The sequence below is a fragment of the Petaurus breviceps genome, unplaced genomic scaffold (assembly GCF_028583685.1).
Source record: "Petaurus breviceps papuanus isolate PSGF00001 unplaced genomic scaffold, PetGlider_PUasm1.0 98, whole genome shotgun sequence".
Classification (NCBI taxonomy): domain Eukaryota; kingdom Metazoa; phylum Chordata; class Mammalia; order Diprotodontia; family Petauridae; genus Petaurus; species Petaurus breviceps.
Genome location: NW_027187460.1, coordinates 57,434,303 through 57,452,655, shown reverse-complemented (window position 1 = coordinate 57,452,655; position 18,353 = coordinate 57,434,303). Strand labels below are relative to the sequence as shown.

The window sequence follows — 18,353 nt, the reverse complement described above, 5'->3', positions numbered from 1 at the left end:
ATGAAATCTCAGGTCCAGTTCCTAATTGTGATTTCATAGTTCATAAATTATACTCCAAATCTGTTGGGAGCCAATTCTTAATATTCTTGAGATCTTCTAAGCATTGAATATTCCAGAGTTTGAAAGTTAAATGCCACAAAATTTAACACAATTTTACTTGAAATATATTTGATGGTAGTTTTCAATTGAAATGAAAAGCCTAATGAGCCATTCCCATGTGTCAAATAAGCTGTTTCAAAAACTTAAATTACCTAAAGCCACTGTGTCACTTGTATAATGTGCAAATTATGGAACTAGAGAATAATTTCTTTTCACAATAGGATAGCTTTTCCTGAATTAAGAAGGCTGCCAAAGAAACATCACTTACTGTTGAAGCAGGTACTGATTGTTAGATTTTAAGCATCACTAGACAAGGAACATCTTATTTCTCTGCTTTCTAACTCCTCTGCCTTGGAAACTTTCACTAATGTTCCTTTTTGGAATGAATTTCTCATTTCATATAATGCTTCTTTATGCTCTTTTATTTCACTTCTCTTTCCCTTAATTCTTCCTTGCCTTCTTCCCTTTCATTTTCCCAAACTTCCTCAAGTTTCAAGTGGCAGATCAAACTTTGGAAAATACCATTACCATTCCTTTCTTCCCACCCTCCATGGCAAAGGAAAAAAATGAGGGTTCAAAGCCTACCTTGGGTGCAAACTATCTGTGAGACATTAAGAAAGTAATTTAACTTCCTGGGTCTTGGTTACTTTCGCTGTAAAGTGAAGAAAGTGGTGCTGTTAAGTTATATGACCTTGGGGGTCCCTTAGAGCTCTAAATCTATGAATCTGTGATTCATCTTGGCTCCTGCCTGAGGTAGCTTCATTTCAGCCTGTGGGCATGCAGTCATTAAATGTTCTTCATCTTCTAGAGTTGTCTCAGTTCTGGATCTAAATAACTTGTGGCTGTGAACCAACTGTATAACATCTCTTTGGTTCACATTTCTTATATGTAAAATGAGATTAATATTTTATCTGCCTCATAGGAATCAAAAGAGATAGCATAAGTTAAAGCATAGATAATTATGAAGTACATGGTATTATTGTTATTATTATAGTTTATCTGTTCTTAATATAATAGTAATATGTTATCATTATTTTAGATCTCTGTGCTTGGAAGAAAAGCAACTATTTTAAAGTTTTTTTAAGAAAAAAGTTTATTTCCCCATCTAAAAAAGCAAATTTAACTCTGTAAATATGAGTCATGGTTAGGAATCAAAATTGGGCTTTGATTATAGAAAGTATCAAGTAAAATTTTGTTGACTAGATTAATTTTTTTTCATAAAGAATCTTGAGTGTCTAGTGTTTTTGTTATCTCATGTCAACTTGAATTAGTTAGAAAGATAGTAGAGTGATTTGGGGCTGTATATGAAAATCAGAAAATGAGTTGCAAAAAAGAAGTGAATCACAAAAGGAATAAAAGCTTCCTGGGCTGAGAATATTCTGAATCTTAATGAAAGCAAGAAATGTAAGCAGAAGAGAGTCTGGACAGCTTTTTAATATGTAAATGTGTGTATATATATATATATATTATATATGTATATGTGTATATATATTATATATATACATACTCGTGGGCATGATAATCTTTTACCACCATTTATTGCATTCTAATTATTATATTCACATAGTAATTCTAACTGTGAGATAAAGGCATCTTTAGTTGCTCTCCTTGTATTTATATAATTTGTATAACTTTTGTATGACCTTTTATATGTATATGTCATCTTCCCTGGTAGCATGTAAGGTCCTTGAAGGCAGGGACTATTTCATTTTTGTCTTTGGATCACCAGCATTTAACATGATGCCTAGCATATACTTATCACCTAGCGTATACCTTAATTAATGTTTTCTGATGAATTTATATTCTCACTTCACAGTAGCTTTTATGTTTCCTCTCTATTCCCTCTGCCATTGCTCTACTTCAGGTTTCTAATATCTGTTGCTTGAACTGCAGTTAACTACTAACAGATCTTTTTTGAAAAATAAAAAAAATTATTTGTCATTATGAACTTAATAATTAGTAAACACAAAAATTTCTGCGTATAAAAAGATTGTATATGTTGCCATGAACTTCTATTACGTAGTTTATTTTTTAAGTGGGTATGAAATTTGAGATTTTTTGATGGTCCTTCCCTGAATACCCCAGCTTGAAGAGCTAGTTTTCTTCTGAAAGAATTATAGGAGCATTATTTGTAAAACTGGAAAGAACCTTAGGGATGACCTTATCCTGCTTCATAATTTTACATATGTAGAAATTGAGGTTACTTTAAAAAATTAACTTGTCTTCAAACACTATATGTTGGTTCAGGGAAAATTTATTTAAAGAATTGTTTATATCTTAAGCTCTGAGTCAGGTATCTCTCTGTAATTAAAAAGATCCAATTTTCCTATTAGCAGGTAGGCATACCTGTTTGCAAATTAACCCATTCATACATATGTACCAATTGATCAATCCATAAGCACCACATGCCTCATATACTCAAGTATAAACTTATTTGTTTGATAGTTAAACCTCTTAATAATCTTAATGCTTCCAAACTTTCCAGTCTCCTTACCCATTATTCCTGTTCACACACTCTTGAGATCTAGTTCCACCTTGGCGTATATTCTATTTCTTCATCACAGTACTCTACCTCTAACCTCCATCCCTCCATGTTTCCATGCTGCTATGCTTCCATGCAGTGGGTTTCTCCTGGGAAGAATGTAGAATTCTCTTGCTTCCGCCCCTTAGCTTCCCTCACTTGCTTCAAGACCCAACTTGAATCCCACATTCTGCAAGAGGCCTTTCCTGGTTCCCCCAGGTTCTAAAGCTCTCAAGATTACTTTATTTCTGCTCTGTATTTTTATCTATGTATTTAGATGACTCTTTACAATTAGATTGTCAGCACTTTGAAGGCAAGATTGTTTTACCTTTTTAATTTGTATCTCCAGTGCTTAGTTCATTGCCTGGCACATAGCAAGGGCTTAAGATGTGCTGCTTGACTAACTGTGCACTGGGTACTGTAAACAATGGGGATACAAAGACATAAAATCAAATACACTTTCACTCAAGGAGCTTACATTCTAGCAGGAGAAATAAGATGTATATATGTCATTACATACAGAAAAAATATCTACAAATGATTAAAGATTCAATGCAAGGTAGTTAAATAATTAGCGAAGATGAAAACTAACAATTGGAGGGATCAGGACAGGCTTGATTTAGAAGGAAGTACTTTAGCTGCCTCTTAAATGAAGTAAAGGGATTCTGTGAGGTAGAGGTGAGGAGGAAGTTTATTATTCCTTATGTGGGTAATGGCCAGTGAAAACACATGGAGACAGAGATGGATTCCTTTGTGAGAGGTAGGGAAGGTTAGCTTGAATGGAGGGGGAGTGTATAATGTGGTTAGGCAGATACTTTGTGCCCAGCTTTTGAATGACTTTAAAAACCAAAACAAAGGGTTTATATTTTATCCTAGAGGCAATACAGAATCATTGGAGTTTATAGAATAGTGACATGGTCAATTCTGTGCTTAAGGAAAATCACTTTGATAAACTATGTAGAAGATATTTTGGAGTAGAGAGAGACTTGAGGCAGGGAGGAGAGTTAGGAGACAATTGATGTAGTCTAGGTAAGATGTAATGAGAAGGCCGGAAGTAGAGTGGTAGTTGTATATAGAGAAAAGACAGGTTTTGAAAAATGATATAGAGATAGAAATAGAAAGAGTTTATACCTGATTGGATATGAAGAAATGATTACACATTTACTTAGCATTTAACATGGGCCAAACTCTCTAAAACCAAAGATAGGTTGTTGGGGAAAGAAAAAAGTTAATGATAACACCAAAGTTATGAACCTGAGAGAATATAAGAATATTATTGCCCTTGCCAAAAGTAAAGAAATTTTGGGGAGTAAAGAAGATAGATTTTTGTTGGATGTTGAGTTGGAAATGTATACGGAACATTTTGTTTTAAATGCCTAATAAACAGTCCATAATATGAGACTAAAGCCCAAGAGAGAGGCTGATGCTGCGTTATGGATCTATTATCCATTTGAATAACAATGATAACTCAATTCATGGGAGCTAATGAGTCCATCAGGGGATAGTGTAGAGAGAGAAGAACGTTTTTGATAAAGCTTTGGTATATACCCAGTATATACAGTATATAGCATGATATGGATAGTGAGCCAGTGAATAATACTGAGAAAGAGGATCATCAAATAGAAAGAGTCAAGACAAGCATTTATTAAATACCTGTTATGTGCAGAGTACCAGCTAAATTCTGGGGATGCAAAGAAAGAGAAAATAAATTGTCACAGTGAACTCACAGTCTAATGGCGTAGACAACATACAAATGATATATAAAAGATAAATTGTAGATAATCACAAAACGAAGGCACTAGTATAATGGGGAACCAAGAAAAGCTTCTTACAGAAAGTGAGATTTTAGATGAGACTTGAAGGAAGTAAGGAAAGCCAAGAGGAAGAGAAGAGGAGGGAGATAATTTCATACACAGGGGACAGCCATTGAAAATATATGGAATCTGGAGATGGAGTTTCATTTTCAAGGAGCCAGAAGAAAAAGAGCAATGAAAAAATCAGAGACAGGAGAGAATATCTAAGAAAGAAAGATGGATAGTTGAAAATTGTTTAATGCAACAGTGAAGTAAAGAAGAATGATTGACAAAAGACCACAAGACTGACAAATGAGAGATCTTTAATAACTTTGGAGAGAATTAAATCATGAGGTCACAAGCAAGATTACAAAGTGTTGAGGAATAAATGAGAGTTTTGCAAGTGAAAGCAAGATAGTTTCTTCTGTTGATAGAGAGGTGATATCTAGAAGTATAGCTTAAGAGGATAGTCCCATGAAGATTTTTGAAAGATAAGGATGACTTGGACACGTTTAAGGCAGTAAGGAAGGAACCAGTGTGTTATAACAAATCTTAAATCTTAAAAAAAAAATTTCTACTTTGAGAGTTGTATAATTCTTGACTCATGTTTTCCATCTTATGAGTAGTAACATTTCCATCTAAAACAAGCCTATTATAGACATCTTTGTATAAATTAATATTCTAGAAATCTTGACTTTACAAAAGGCTTGGTGAATGAATCTTTTGTGGAATCTTTTACATTATTTTTGGCAAGTTCTAACAATAAGCACAAATTGTTTCAAATTTTGGTACATATTTAGTACAGAATTTTGTATTTTACTTAGCATGTCACTTGGCCTTCTGCTTTAAATGACATATTATACAATTTCATATGTATTAGGGATCAAACATTTTAGATTTTGGGGCCACATAAAAATTATCAGTGTTCTTGGAGTTTGGCAGTATACTTTTTAAATCGTCAGAAATAAATCCAATATCCCAGTCTTTCCAGTTCTCCTAGCAACTGCCTTTAACATGGCTTCTTTACATAAATGAGTATTTCTGATCATTCATTGATTTCATGTGAGATGGCAGCAATGTAAGTAAACTGCTCGTACAAGTGGAATGTTAATAATACTATCCCTCCAAAGCAGCTTTCCTTACTCATAGGTATAAGCAGTTAGGCTCATCTTGGCTCCAGATGAAACCTGTTCTTATTTCTGCCACGTTTGGATCCTTAGAATAGACCTAGAAAAGAATGATAGTATATATAGCAGGCTCCTAATTATTCATATGAGTGGATAAAGAGCCATGGTACAAATATCTACAAGAGGGGATCATCACATATATTTAAGTTTGGAACATTATTATTGGCAATGGGACAGGGAAAGAGAAAGATTTATCATGGCATTTCTGTTTCATTGTAAAGTATTTAGTTTATATTCTTTAAATCACTGTTTACTGGGGCAGGAAAGTAGATGAGACTGTGCAGAATAGCAGGGACAAACTAGACGGGAAAGAAATTAGCGTTTGTAAGGGGAAAAAATAAAGTTTAGTGTTATAACATTGTAATGTCCAGTAGTATAGTGAATATTTCCTAACACCCTATGATGCAAAATATGTGAGAGAATTAGTATACCTTTTAATCAAGTGATTTGTTTTTTCAGTCATATCCTACCTATTCTTTGTGACCCATTTGGGATTTTCTTGTCAAAGATGCTATAGGGGTATGCCATTTCCTTCTCCAGCTCATTTTACAGATAAAGAAATGGGGACAAACAGGATTAAGTGACTTTCTTAGGGTCATAAAACTAGTAAGTGTCTGAGGCAGGATTTGAACTCAGAAAGATGAGTCTTCTTTATTCCAGGCCTGGTACTCTATACACTGCTCCACCTAGCTGCCACAAATAATTTTCAGAAGTCCTGAGGCTATTCTCGGAGTCCTTCTTTTAATAAGGCAATTATGGAATTGATTAATACATAGATCAGTACATTTTTTTCATTAATGAAGGTACTAAGGACATTAATAAATTTAATATTGAACATTTTATCCCATGTGATCTTTTGAAAATGTATATTTTCATTTCTGGATCTTTATTGCCTTGCCTTGTTTTTGTAAAATCTTTTAATTTTTTTTCTTTATTAAGCTTTGTATCTAAACATTATTTAATTTTACAGCAATATTATTTTTCTAATAAATGAAGTAGTGAAATGCTGTTGATGGATTAGCTTTCCATCATCAAGTAAAGGTCTTATATAAACTTTTTAAAGCAGTTTAGTTTTCATCTGTTATAGATTTTGAAATAGTTTTTCAAATTTATATGTTTTAGATCACTGAATTTTGAAAGGCCATATACATTATTTCATAATAATATGCTTCTCTTAAAATGTATACTATAAAGGGTGCTTGAAACAGTATATGAAAATTTATAAAGGTTTTTTTATGCCCTTACATAATGAAATATCAAATTGTTTTATCCCAAGAATGCTATTTGTATAGATTTAGTTCCCTTAAATGCTTTTAGGTATCTTCTTTTGTATGTTAATCAATGTTTCTGACAAGATCTGATTTCTCTTGGTTTATGCCAGAAGTTACATGGGAAGACCAGCAGAAAAAGGTGAATGGTACAATAACTGATGACAAACCATTGCCGAAAAAGAAACACCAAACTGAGCCAGGTTTGTCAGGGTTTGGAAAACTACATAAAAGCATGAGACTATAAAAACATTGCATTTCATGCTTTTGTAATGAGTGTGTGCTTGTTTTATATTATTTTTCTCACAGTGTGACAGTTTTTAGTATGTAGAGCCCATTTAGATTAGTTATGTGCACACTTTATTTCTATCCTTGACTAGAAAAATTAGCTACACATGTGTGGGAAATACTGTTGGTTTAATGTTAATGTTAGCACCCTTAACCATATACTTGGGTTCTACTTTATTACTCAGGTTCTCTGATTTGTGTATAGGACTTTCAAACACACTAGGGTATACCTTATATAGAAAGGTAATTGCCACCCTGAAAGTAAGTTAGAAATGTTAGCTAAAAAGTTTATTCATTTCCATCTAAGCAAAATATGGTGTATTTCAGTTACGAAATATTTATTTTAAAGTCAGAATTATTTAGCACATACATAATGTATAATATTTATATTGTGATCAAAATATTGCTTATTTTGTTTATCCATAATGCAGAAGAAAATTAGCATGTTAATAAAACAAGTGGTTAATAACTATCCTATTTATTTCTACTAACAAGTACTGAAACATTCTAGTTAAAACTTGCTCTTTCTTCTAGTTTTCAATGGGACATGTATGACCAAGTATTAGGATGGCCAAAAAGTAAACCTCAGAATGGGGAAGAAAGAAAAGCAAAGTATATAGAACATGGTACTATATGTTGTTCATTTTTAAAAGTTCATTTAAGTTTTCAGAATATGGATTAGGTAGATTTGATTTACATACATACACATATATATATAATATATTTATTTATTTATAAGAAAAATCCCTAAAATGATTCCAGAAGCATTATTCCTATTAACTTGCATATATATATATATATATATATATGTGTATTTTTTTGTAGAACACCATTTAATTGTAGGTTCTACTTGATCTAAAAACTTACCTTTAGCAGCACAGTTAATATGCATTATGCCAAATCTATTAACTCTTTTTCCCCCAGGAAAAACAATATATCAAAATGTGTACTGAGTCAGTCTAAGTCATGGGGAATTATACACACCTCATTTTAAGAATCATACAGATATATGTGATAAATAAAATTAACTCAGTAAAGTTTATCAAATTTATTTTAAGCAAATTTCAAAGAGTAAAATTTTCATACATATATAGATATATATGTATAGCTGTATATATGTGTGTAAATGTCATGTTCTAAAACCTTATGTGATATTTGCTTTGGAATTTGCTTAAAATAAATTTCATAAACCTTTATAAGCCAGTTTCATTTATCATATATATCTGTGTAAGGTTTGTATGTAGCTTTGTAAGTTATACTAATACACATTTTGAGACTATACATATTTATATAAGTAAGTGTGTCTATACATATACACATATGTATACAGAGTTGGCGTGTAATATGTGATGCCAAACTTCAGCACATTTAAGAGTTTTTCCCCTGAGTTCACATTGTGATGTAGGTTTTCTTTTTAAAGTTAATTAATTTTGAATTGCTTCACTTGTCACGGTAGATGTTTATACATGCATACATTTGTCTTTATATTGTGTACATAAATTGTGTGCTCATATAGTGTGATTACATAAATATCTATATATAAAAACTGCACCAAATATATTCATTAATTTTGAAAATTATTAATAAATACAAAATCAAAATTATACTGAGAATACTTTATATAGTTTTATGTTATATTTTGCAAATTTAATTTCATTTAATATGAAGTTTACAATTGAGATTACATTACTTTTTATATTTATAAAATTATTATTTTTATGATATTTGGTATGTCCGTGAATGATTGTGTAAGGTAGAAAAATTTTTCCAGGTACTGAACATGTTCCTAATCCCTGAAATTTAAGCTCAAAAGTCAAGAGTAAGTATGGAATGTCACAACTAGGAAAGTTCTATTACATAATTGTTTTTATTTTTTGAAGAAAGCTAGAGCACAAAGTTACATTTATTAGAGTATTTAAATTAAAAAGATAAATGAAGTATTTAAACTCTGACAAAGACAAAGTACAATTAATATGAGAGTTATACATGTACCAGATAAAGAAGGATTAGTTAGGTTTCATCAATATGCTCTTAAGCATAGCTTTTCTGGGTTGCTCATTAATAAATAAGCTACTTTATTTTTTTGGAGTAGAATTTGCTGAATTCTAAAGCTATGGATTAGAAAATAACATCAAATTTTTGAATGGAATGCTTATGTAACTAACTACTCATTTCATTTATTTTAGTGGAAAGTTGCCTGAGCATATTTTAGTATTAGGATATGCACAAGATAGTTTCAAATTTTCAACAATGTCATTTTTTCAAGTCAGGCTTTTGTTTATTTTATATGTAAGTTCAACACTAAAATAAAATGAATAGTTCATGAATTTTAGACACTGTAACAGACTGTGTGATTTTGAACAAGTCATGTAATGTCTCAGTACTCCAGGCAATTCTCCAATACAAGTTGCAGAGCAACTGCTGACCTATGAAATTCTTACACCAATGAAATTATAGGTCCAGACCAAAACAAAACAAAACAAATCATCCTATACTTATTTGTTTATATTAAAAATCTTCAACTTAATCCTTGAACTATCGATCTAGTCAAATTATTTGCATTAAGTTTGCAGTAACAATACTGTAGCATCCTCAAATGTTTTTTAAGGATTAACATTGTGCTTAAAATTGCTAATTAAAAACAAACATGAGCTTGGCAATTTCTTATTATTTTGGCATATAGATGTGGTTTTATGAAAACATATAAAAGGAAAATTGCAATAAAATTCATTTTTAAGTAGTCAGTTAGGTTTTGGTTTTTTAGTTGAATAGGAAAAAATTGTTTGAGAGTCAAAATATGTAAGCATTGTATAAATATTCGTTCTCCATAGATCCCTCTAACCAAGTAGCTGCATTCATATATAGTATCAAAAGACTGAACTCCAAGAGACTTTAGAGACATGGTCAATTGCTTTTTTTTATAAGAGGAGGAATCTTGAGTCTCAAGACATGAAATTACTCAATTTTTCATTACACTTTAAATTATAAAAACACCTTCTTTTAAAATTTTTCTTGACGTATTTTGTTTTTACATCACATTAATTTCTACATATAACCATTTTCTCTCCTCTTGCAAATTTTAACAGAGAAAAAAATACCACAAAATTGGCCAAGTATCAACCAGGCCTGACATTATGTTCTATGTTCTGTACCCATTATCCTTTATGTCGAGAAAGAAGGGAGGAGCATTTTCTCTCTAATGCAGTCCAAAATTGACAAATATAATTACTGTTTTTTCTTCTGTAAAATAGTCATGTAATAGTACCTACCTCACAAGGTTATATTGTTAGGACTTAGTGAGATAATATGTGTAAAGCACTTTGCAAACCTGATATATATATATATATATGTATATATATATATAATAGTTACTATTATTATTTACTAGTTATTATTCCTATTTAGGTGCTAAACTCGTAGTTGCCAGATATTTCTTTGCTTCTGAATTTCATATGATTTAAGTTTTATATGCTATAAATTTTGAAGCCTTGGTTCATTAAATTGAGATTTTAGGAGTAAATAAAATTGAAAAAGATGCCCAAATAACTAATAACAAGAGTGCTGTGTAATTACAAAGAGGTCCTGGCGAAAATTATCATGAGAAATATAACTTTAACCTTTAAGGGATTAAAGAAAGCTTTGTGAAGGAGGTGACCCTTGAATTCATACTTAAAGGGAGTGATTACATCAGTCATGCATGATAGTAGTATGAGATAAGATTGAAAAGGCAGATGGAACCCAGGTTGTTGAAGTTTTTGAATGCAGAAAAAACTGGAGTCTTTTGATGAAAGTATTGATGTGTTCAGAGTAGTACATTAGGATGATTACTTGGCACTGATGTGAGAGATGATTTTGAGAACAGATGGAAAGAAGAATAGTTAGACTATTTCAGTAACATAGACAAAAGAAATTATCAAGATAATGGAACTTCTATACTTAAATCTGTTTTGATGCTTCATATTGAATTTAATCGTCAATTTTTTGTGAGTAGCATTCGGAGTCAATTTTCTTATATTTTCTAAAATTATAATTTGCTTTAGACATAATCCAAGGGCAAAAGACATAAAAATGAATTTTCCTTTGGTAGCTCAAGGAGAACTAGGAATGGACATGGAAGGTCTATTGAATAGTGTTTATTTCAGAGATCTGAACACAGGTAAGAATAATTATATCTAAGATACCTTTATAAAAGATTACCATTTGCCTATCAGCATTGCTTTTTATGTTTCATGATTTTTATCTGCTTCTACTGTGATAATAAACATATCTGAAACTTATGAAAACATGGGGAATGAGAATAAATATATTTATCCCATTTTGATATATAAAATTTAATGTATTTAACAAAAATGGATCCTGGTGAGAACTGTTTAAAGTCTTGCATTTTGGAACTGCAAAAAATCAATACATATGACATGAAGAGACATGTGGAACAAATAAGGGTTCTATAGACATACATATTTAATACATAGGTGTTCCGCTCATATGCTTATGTTTATATTGTCCATATGTCTTAATTCTCCATTTATATATTATTTTTTTATCAGTAGTATCACCAAAAAGATGAAGTGTAGGATGATGAATAGAGAACTAACCTTGAAGCCAGGACAATATAGGTTTCAAATCTTATGTCTTATATATACTATCTGTGTGACCCTGGGCAAGTCACTTAACCTCTGAGTTCTCAAGGCAACTGTCTAGGAAAATTCATTGCTGAAAAGGTATCAGCCCAAGTTGGTATAGGAGATTTCCTCAATAGAGGTCCTACCAATGAAATCTGTCAAAAATATATCCATGCAATTATTTGTATTTTCCTATATGTGTTAATTAAAAACTGGTAACTCTCAAGTTCTAATACAGACTGACTTTGTTGGTGTCAAAATAGTCACTGTGTTACTGAAAAGCCATGTCACAATACTTTTATCTTTGTTGGTTCTTCTCTTGAAATATGGATAATAATGAATCACTTCACAAGGTGGTTTTATGATTTGTAGTTATCAACATTTTAAAATGTAAATATTAATAAATTAATTTTAAGAGACACGACATGACTTAAGGAAAAGAATACTGAACTTGAAATCTCAAGCTCTAGTTTCAAACTGTACGTCAGACACTTACTAGTTTTGTGATCAAGAAAAGGTCATTTAACATCTTAGAACTGTTTTCTCATTTGTAAGTATGCATGATAATGTACTACTTCCTTCTTCCACAGGGTTGTTGTGAGGAAAATACTTTGTAATCACTAAAGCAATTATATAAATGTGGCTTATAATCACCAATATATTACATGATTTGAGTATTTTTCTAGTTTCATGCCCTTACTTTCCCAGTACTTACACAGTAACTATAAACTAAATGCAAAGCTCATATTACTGCTTCTAAATATAAATTTCAAAAGAATGAAGCTTTTCCTTTTTAAACTAAAGGTTTTTACTTCTGGGAATAATTCTTAATCTCACAAGAAAGGGAATTAAGAAAGTGATTGTGAATTATATTCCATTGGATTGGCTCTACAAATGTCTACCACTTTAGAAACAAATTATTAGACATTTAAAGACTCAAGTCACTTTTAAAAAAAGAAAAATACCAATAGTAAATTTATTACCTCATTTGAAAATTTAATATAAATTTTTTATATCGCTTTTGTCCTAATTTATCTAATCTTGAGAAAGATATAAGGTATTTTAAGAAAGTGTTAATTTTTTATTGTTGTATTTTTTTTTAAAGTTCTATCTTACCCTGTTCTCAATTGTTGTAGAACAAAGTAACTTAATTCATAATGGAAACAAAAAAATAGTAGCAGAAACTAAGTAAATGTCTTAAACAGAGCAAATCACCCTATTGAATTTTAAATTCTTGCCAAATGTGCCAAAATTGTCATTCTAGAACAAGCCAAATATTACCTTACCTAGAAGTAAAACATACTATGCTCTCATGTTTCTATAGATAAATTAGTAGGGATTTCAAGTTTTAAGGTGTTATTAATTTGTAAGATGTTCTCATCAGAAAATAATTATAGGTTTGTCATTGACAAGGTAGCTTCCAAAATATGATCCAAGATATATGATCATTGATATTAAAGTTGTTTTTCACAAAAAGCTGATTTTTTAAACTCAGTAACACTTAACTTAAAAATAAGAATTAATGGATTTTAAATTAATGAATTCTAAACTCTAGCCAGTGTATGTTTTGAACATGTTTTGTATACATAAATTGCTTGATTTATCAGACTTAAAGGTAGAGTAATTTAAAAAAAAATTTACAGAGAACGAGGTGGAAGATATGTACATATAAAGCAATATCTCATCAATATGCATAGTTATTTTAAATAGCAGAATTTTTGCTCTGGAGACCTCAACAGAAAAAATGTGATAACAAAACACAAACAATTTTTATAGAATGAGTAAATCTCAGGTTCTATCCATTGTTAATATAATTGTTTTAAATGATTATAAATATTAGCTTTGAATGAATTTTCAGGGATTTTAAAAGAAATTTATGGCCATGGGGGAAAAAAAGAATTAATTTCATGACTAAAATAGGTAAACATATCATTTACACTTTTTAGAACTTTCTTGGTTTTATGCTCTCTTTTATGTTACTATGGGTGTTTATTTTACTATTCTTTTGGAATGTCCTTTCCTAAACAAAATATTCAGACTTTAGGGTCCTGGAATGGATCATTTTGGTTATTCTTAGAAGCTAATGTTAAATATATGTTTTCCGTATTTCATGATATAAGGGAATACTCCAAAATACAGAGACACATATTAAATCATGCACATTTAATCAGACAACAGAATGTGAGTGGGTGCTTGTTAAAAGTGATGGAAACTGACAACATATGATATACTTTTTCAAACAGACATTGCATTGCTTCGATAGAAATTTTATAAATGTATGGATAAGTATGGGTCAAGGGCACCTGATTTTTAAAAACAATTATTTCTAGTTACCATCTGTGTGTCATATATATGAATGCTTATTTGAATTGAGATATAAATAATAATGTAGCTCATCATCTTGAAGGGAGGTAATTATTTTTTTGTTTTGGACAGAGTATTATGTGTTAATTTTCATTATCTTTCTTTTTCATTGAATATATTTACCAAAATCAAATTATCTTGGGGCGGTTAGGTGGCGCAGTGGATTGATCACTGGACCTGGAGTCAGGAGGACCCAGGTTCAAATCCAACCTCAGACACTTGACACACTAGCCGTGTGACTTTGGGCAAGTCACTTAAACCCAATTGCCCTCCAAAAAGCAAAAAATAAAATACAATAAATAAAATAAAATTATTTCTCTAGTATTTTCTACAATAATTTAAAAATATTTGGAATGTTTTATAAAGGAAATACATAATATCTGAGTATTGCAAACATGTTCAATTCTAGTTCACATCTATATTATGTAAAAACACTTCATTTACTTAATCAATACTTCTATCTTCAGTTGCCTCTATAGGGTTGAATTTCATATATCTTTTTGTTGTTATAAGGATATATGTTCAGGTTATTTTTTTCTTAATCTTGAATTAATTTAAAATGAGGGCTCACTCTGAATTAGTGGTTTAAATTAAGTCATTTTAAAATTTTCCTTCCACTATGAACTTTATGTATTTAAGGAAAGAATAAAAATGTTCCTAACTTATTACATGGATGGTAGAGAAAAAACATATGGTTATTTGGTTTAAACTGCCAGTGTATTTGGTTAGTATTTCATCTTGGCATATTTTATTTAAAATATTTTTATTTGATGAAATTTTGAATGATAACATTATAATAATGCTGTCTTTAATATTTGCTCAAACATTGGACTACTAGTAAATGAACAAATTATCTGTTTATGACTTTTTAATTTAAAAAATTCTATTCAGTGTAATTTAAGAAATAATCCATTTTTGTTTACTTCATTCAAATTAGTGGATCAACAGATAATCTAAATTTTATTTATAAATTCCTTTTTGAGGACTTACATGTACAATAATGGTACAATTACAACGACAACAGCCTTGGGACCATTTCTATGGATAGCAAAACTTCACTGATCTTTTACTAGCATTCTAAAGGATAAGGAAGATTTGAAGGATACAAATTAGCATCTTCCTTCAGTTTGTGTTCTCATATTCCTACTCGCAGGATTGAAATAGAGATTATTTGATAATTACCATCCAGAAAAGGGATAAAATTTTGAATATGAGGTCAACAGTGTAGGTAAGGGTCATTTTAGGTTTACTAGGCACTGTAAAACATTAATTTATTGCAATAATTTTTTTTAAAATAAGCATTTATACCTTCTGCTGGTTTTCCAAATATGTGAAACCTGATAAGAAATAATTTATGAGCATGAGGATCTCATGATATTTCAAGAAGTTTTTTTTTGTTTTGTTGTTTTTGTTACTTTCCATTGGAAATAAGCTGTAATACTGTTTAATTTAAATAAAAGCAAGAAAGCTATAGAAAAATTTTATTGTCACTATTAGATGTGAAATAGCTGCTATATTGAGCATTTTGATTTTCGTTAGTCTATTTAACAGCTTCTGGGGTTTTGCAATAGTAATATGAAAAAAAGATGTTGGATTGAAAGCCTACTGTTTAACTAGCATTGCTTGTAGTTTGGCACTGTGATCTGTGTCAAAGTCTTTCATTGTTCTCAATGGTTGTATAGATTTTGTCTTGTCTTAAACCTAAAGAAGCATCAAAGCATAGTTGACCTAAAGAATATGCCCACATACTAGAAATAATATTTCCATTTTTCTTGTAGGAATAAACACATGGTGTTAGTAATCTAAATGTTTATTATTTGAATGTATCTCTTTTGAACCTTTGAAATTAAATCAGTGAAACCATAAAATATAATAATGTATCAGGGACAATTTTTTCTCTTTGTTTTGACTTCTGTGTTTCAAATGTTTTTATTGGGTCAAGTAGAGTTTAGTGGAGAAAGCAATGGCTGGGTAATCAGGAGACCTGAGTTGTATTTCTGGCTCTGCCACTGACTAATTTTATGACCCTGGGTAAGTCATTTAATCTCTACCTTGGCTATTTAACTATATTCACCTAATGAATGGAGTATGAAGATATATGAATGCATTTAGCCTGCTTTTATCTGTAGATGAAAGTCATTTTGTGTCAGCAGTAGCATAAAATTACACAAGTAATTCAGAAATCTTGGTGGAACAACCATCTTGTTTATTCTAAACATTTTCTAGATTTCTCATACATAGTGAAGTTTCTTTCCTTGTGTCATAACTTATTTAAATATGTATATTGTTTAAGAGAGACAATTCATTTTATCACTTGTGAGAAACTTTATTTTGTTGGCATGATGCATCAACAAATTTTCACAATATATATTTATTATAGTTGTATTAACATTGTGATTTTTATTTTTTAATCCTTTTGGGGATAGGTAAAAGAAGGTAATATACTTTGCTTTTAATGTACAGTTTCTGTACGTAATTCTAGAAGGATATGCATCATTCCTGAGGTTCCACCCTATTAGTCTCTGTGGATTTAGATGAAGAACAGCAGGGTAGAGGGAGACTTTTGTTACTGGATTTGAATACAGTTTGCATAGTAGTGTAATGAACCTTCTAGTTATCAGTATATATTAATAGATATTTGATTTTTATAATTAACAATAGGATTTATCTTTTATAATTTTTTATTTGAATATTTTCTTCTAATGAAATTTTTATATTTCTCACTATTCAGTGTCTAGGGATAGCTTGGTAATTAGAATTATTCAGTAGCTCTTATTTGGTGTTATTTGAGTATATTGAATTCTAAAGATATATTTTCCATAATACTTATGAAAATTATATACTACTGAACTGAATTGTGTATTGTTTGATGAAGTGATGTAGCACCTACCTTCCTCACTGATATAGCAATTATCATGCGAGGATTTTAGTTTTGATTTTTTTCTTTTGTGCCAAATATTCTAGTGCCAATTATTTACTTCTGGTGAAAGAGAATTTTCTGTAGATTCTCAGTTTGATAAGCTTTTTCATGCTTTCAGATTATTTTAGTTAAATCTCTTGTTGCCTTCTTAAATATAACAAAAAAAAATATTCTCCAGAAAGGATATGTTAGCTACATGTTTATTTTATTGTAAATTTTATGATAAAACTATTACTCTCTGCATATTTTGTGAAAAATTTCTAAAAAATAATTAAAGATCTATCCTTTAATTTTAAGGTTATCTGTAAATTTAATTGTGATTTAAATTAAATAGATTTGAGTTGGGATATATTAATTGTTCTATATGTTGTCATGATAAGAATTGTCTGTATTGAATTAATTGATCAATACACTGATCTGAATTTTATTTTGTGTACAAATTAATTCAGTGAAGCTAAAAAAAGATGGAGAAAAATAATAAGGGCTTGTTTAGGCTGTTAGTGATGTTGGTAGTGGTAATATACATTCTTTACTTTCAGCGGTCATCAATCAACAAATAAATGGCTCATAAATACAAGAGTACATTTCATTTGAAATAGCAATGTCTTGAGCAGACTAGTAATTGCTAGTAACAGTCTTTTATACTAATGGTGTCTCTCTCAATGTCAGGATTGGTTATTCAGAATTGTAAAATATGGGTACTCCATTTCCTACACTAACACTATCTTTCTAATTCTTCTAATATACAATAATTTAACCAATTCTATATCAGTTCTTTCCTATTCCTCTTTGTGTCTACTTGATTATCTCTTCCTCACAACTATGCACAGGCTTCTCTGGCAAAACGATTTTTGGCCCTTTCCCTCAGTGTCAATTTTTACCTTCTGAGTACATCCACTCACGCCCATCTCCTTTATCTATGTCTGTCCATTACACGATGTGATCACAGAAGAAGTGGACTCAGCAAGGAGAAGAAACTCAGGTCTGTCTCTTCTACTGCTTTATTCTTACTTTTTCATTTTTTTCTTTTCCTCAAGATTTTATCATAATTCATTTCACAGATTTCTGTTTGTTTATGGTATAATAAAATGCAGTCATTCAGATTTTAATTTTAGATGTTTACTAAAAAATTTTGCCTAACCTCAAGTTACATCAGTCATATTTATGCTATTTAAAAAATAGACTCAGAGTTATACCAATAAATAGCCTTTTAAGTGGATGAAATTTAAGCACTGAAATTAAAAAAAAAAAAGGTAAAAAAGAAAAATAGACTCTGCCCTTAAAAAACTTA

General features: G+C 30.4%; 1 protein-coding gene across 2 annotated transcripts in view; it reads left to right on the top strand.

Moving 5' to 3' along the window:
• RIMS2 (regulating synaptic membrane exocytosis 2) overlaps nucleotides 1-18,353 on the top strand; it is a 574,369-nt gene that overhangs the window by 290,295 nt on the left and 265,721 nt on the right. The window contains exon 17 of one of the 2 annotated variants that reach the window (XM_069081283.1): nucleotides 18,012-18,044. The exons of the other annotated variant lie outside the window; for it this stretch is intronic. Coding sequence (XP_068937384.1) covers nucleotides 18,012-18,044 — 33 coding nt within the window. The remainder of the gene's footprint in view (nucleotides 1-18,011; nucleotides 18,045-18,353) is intronic. 2 annotated transcript variants of the gene reach the window in all.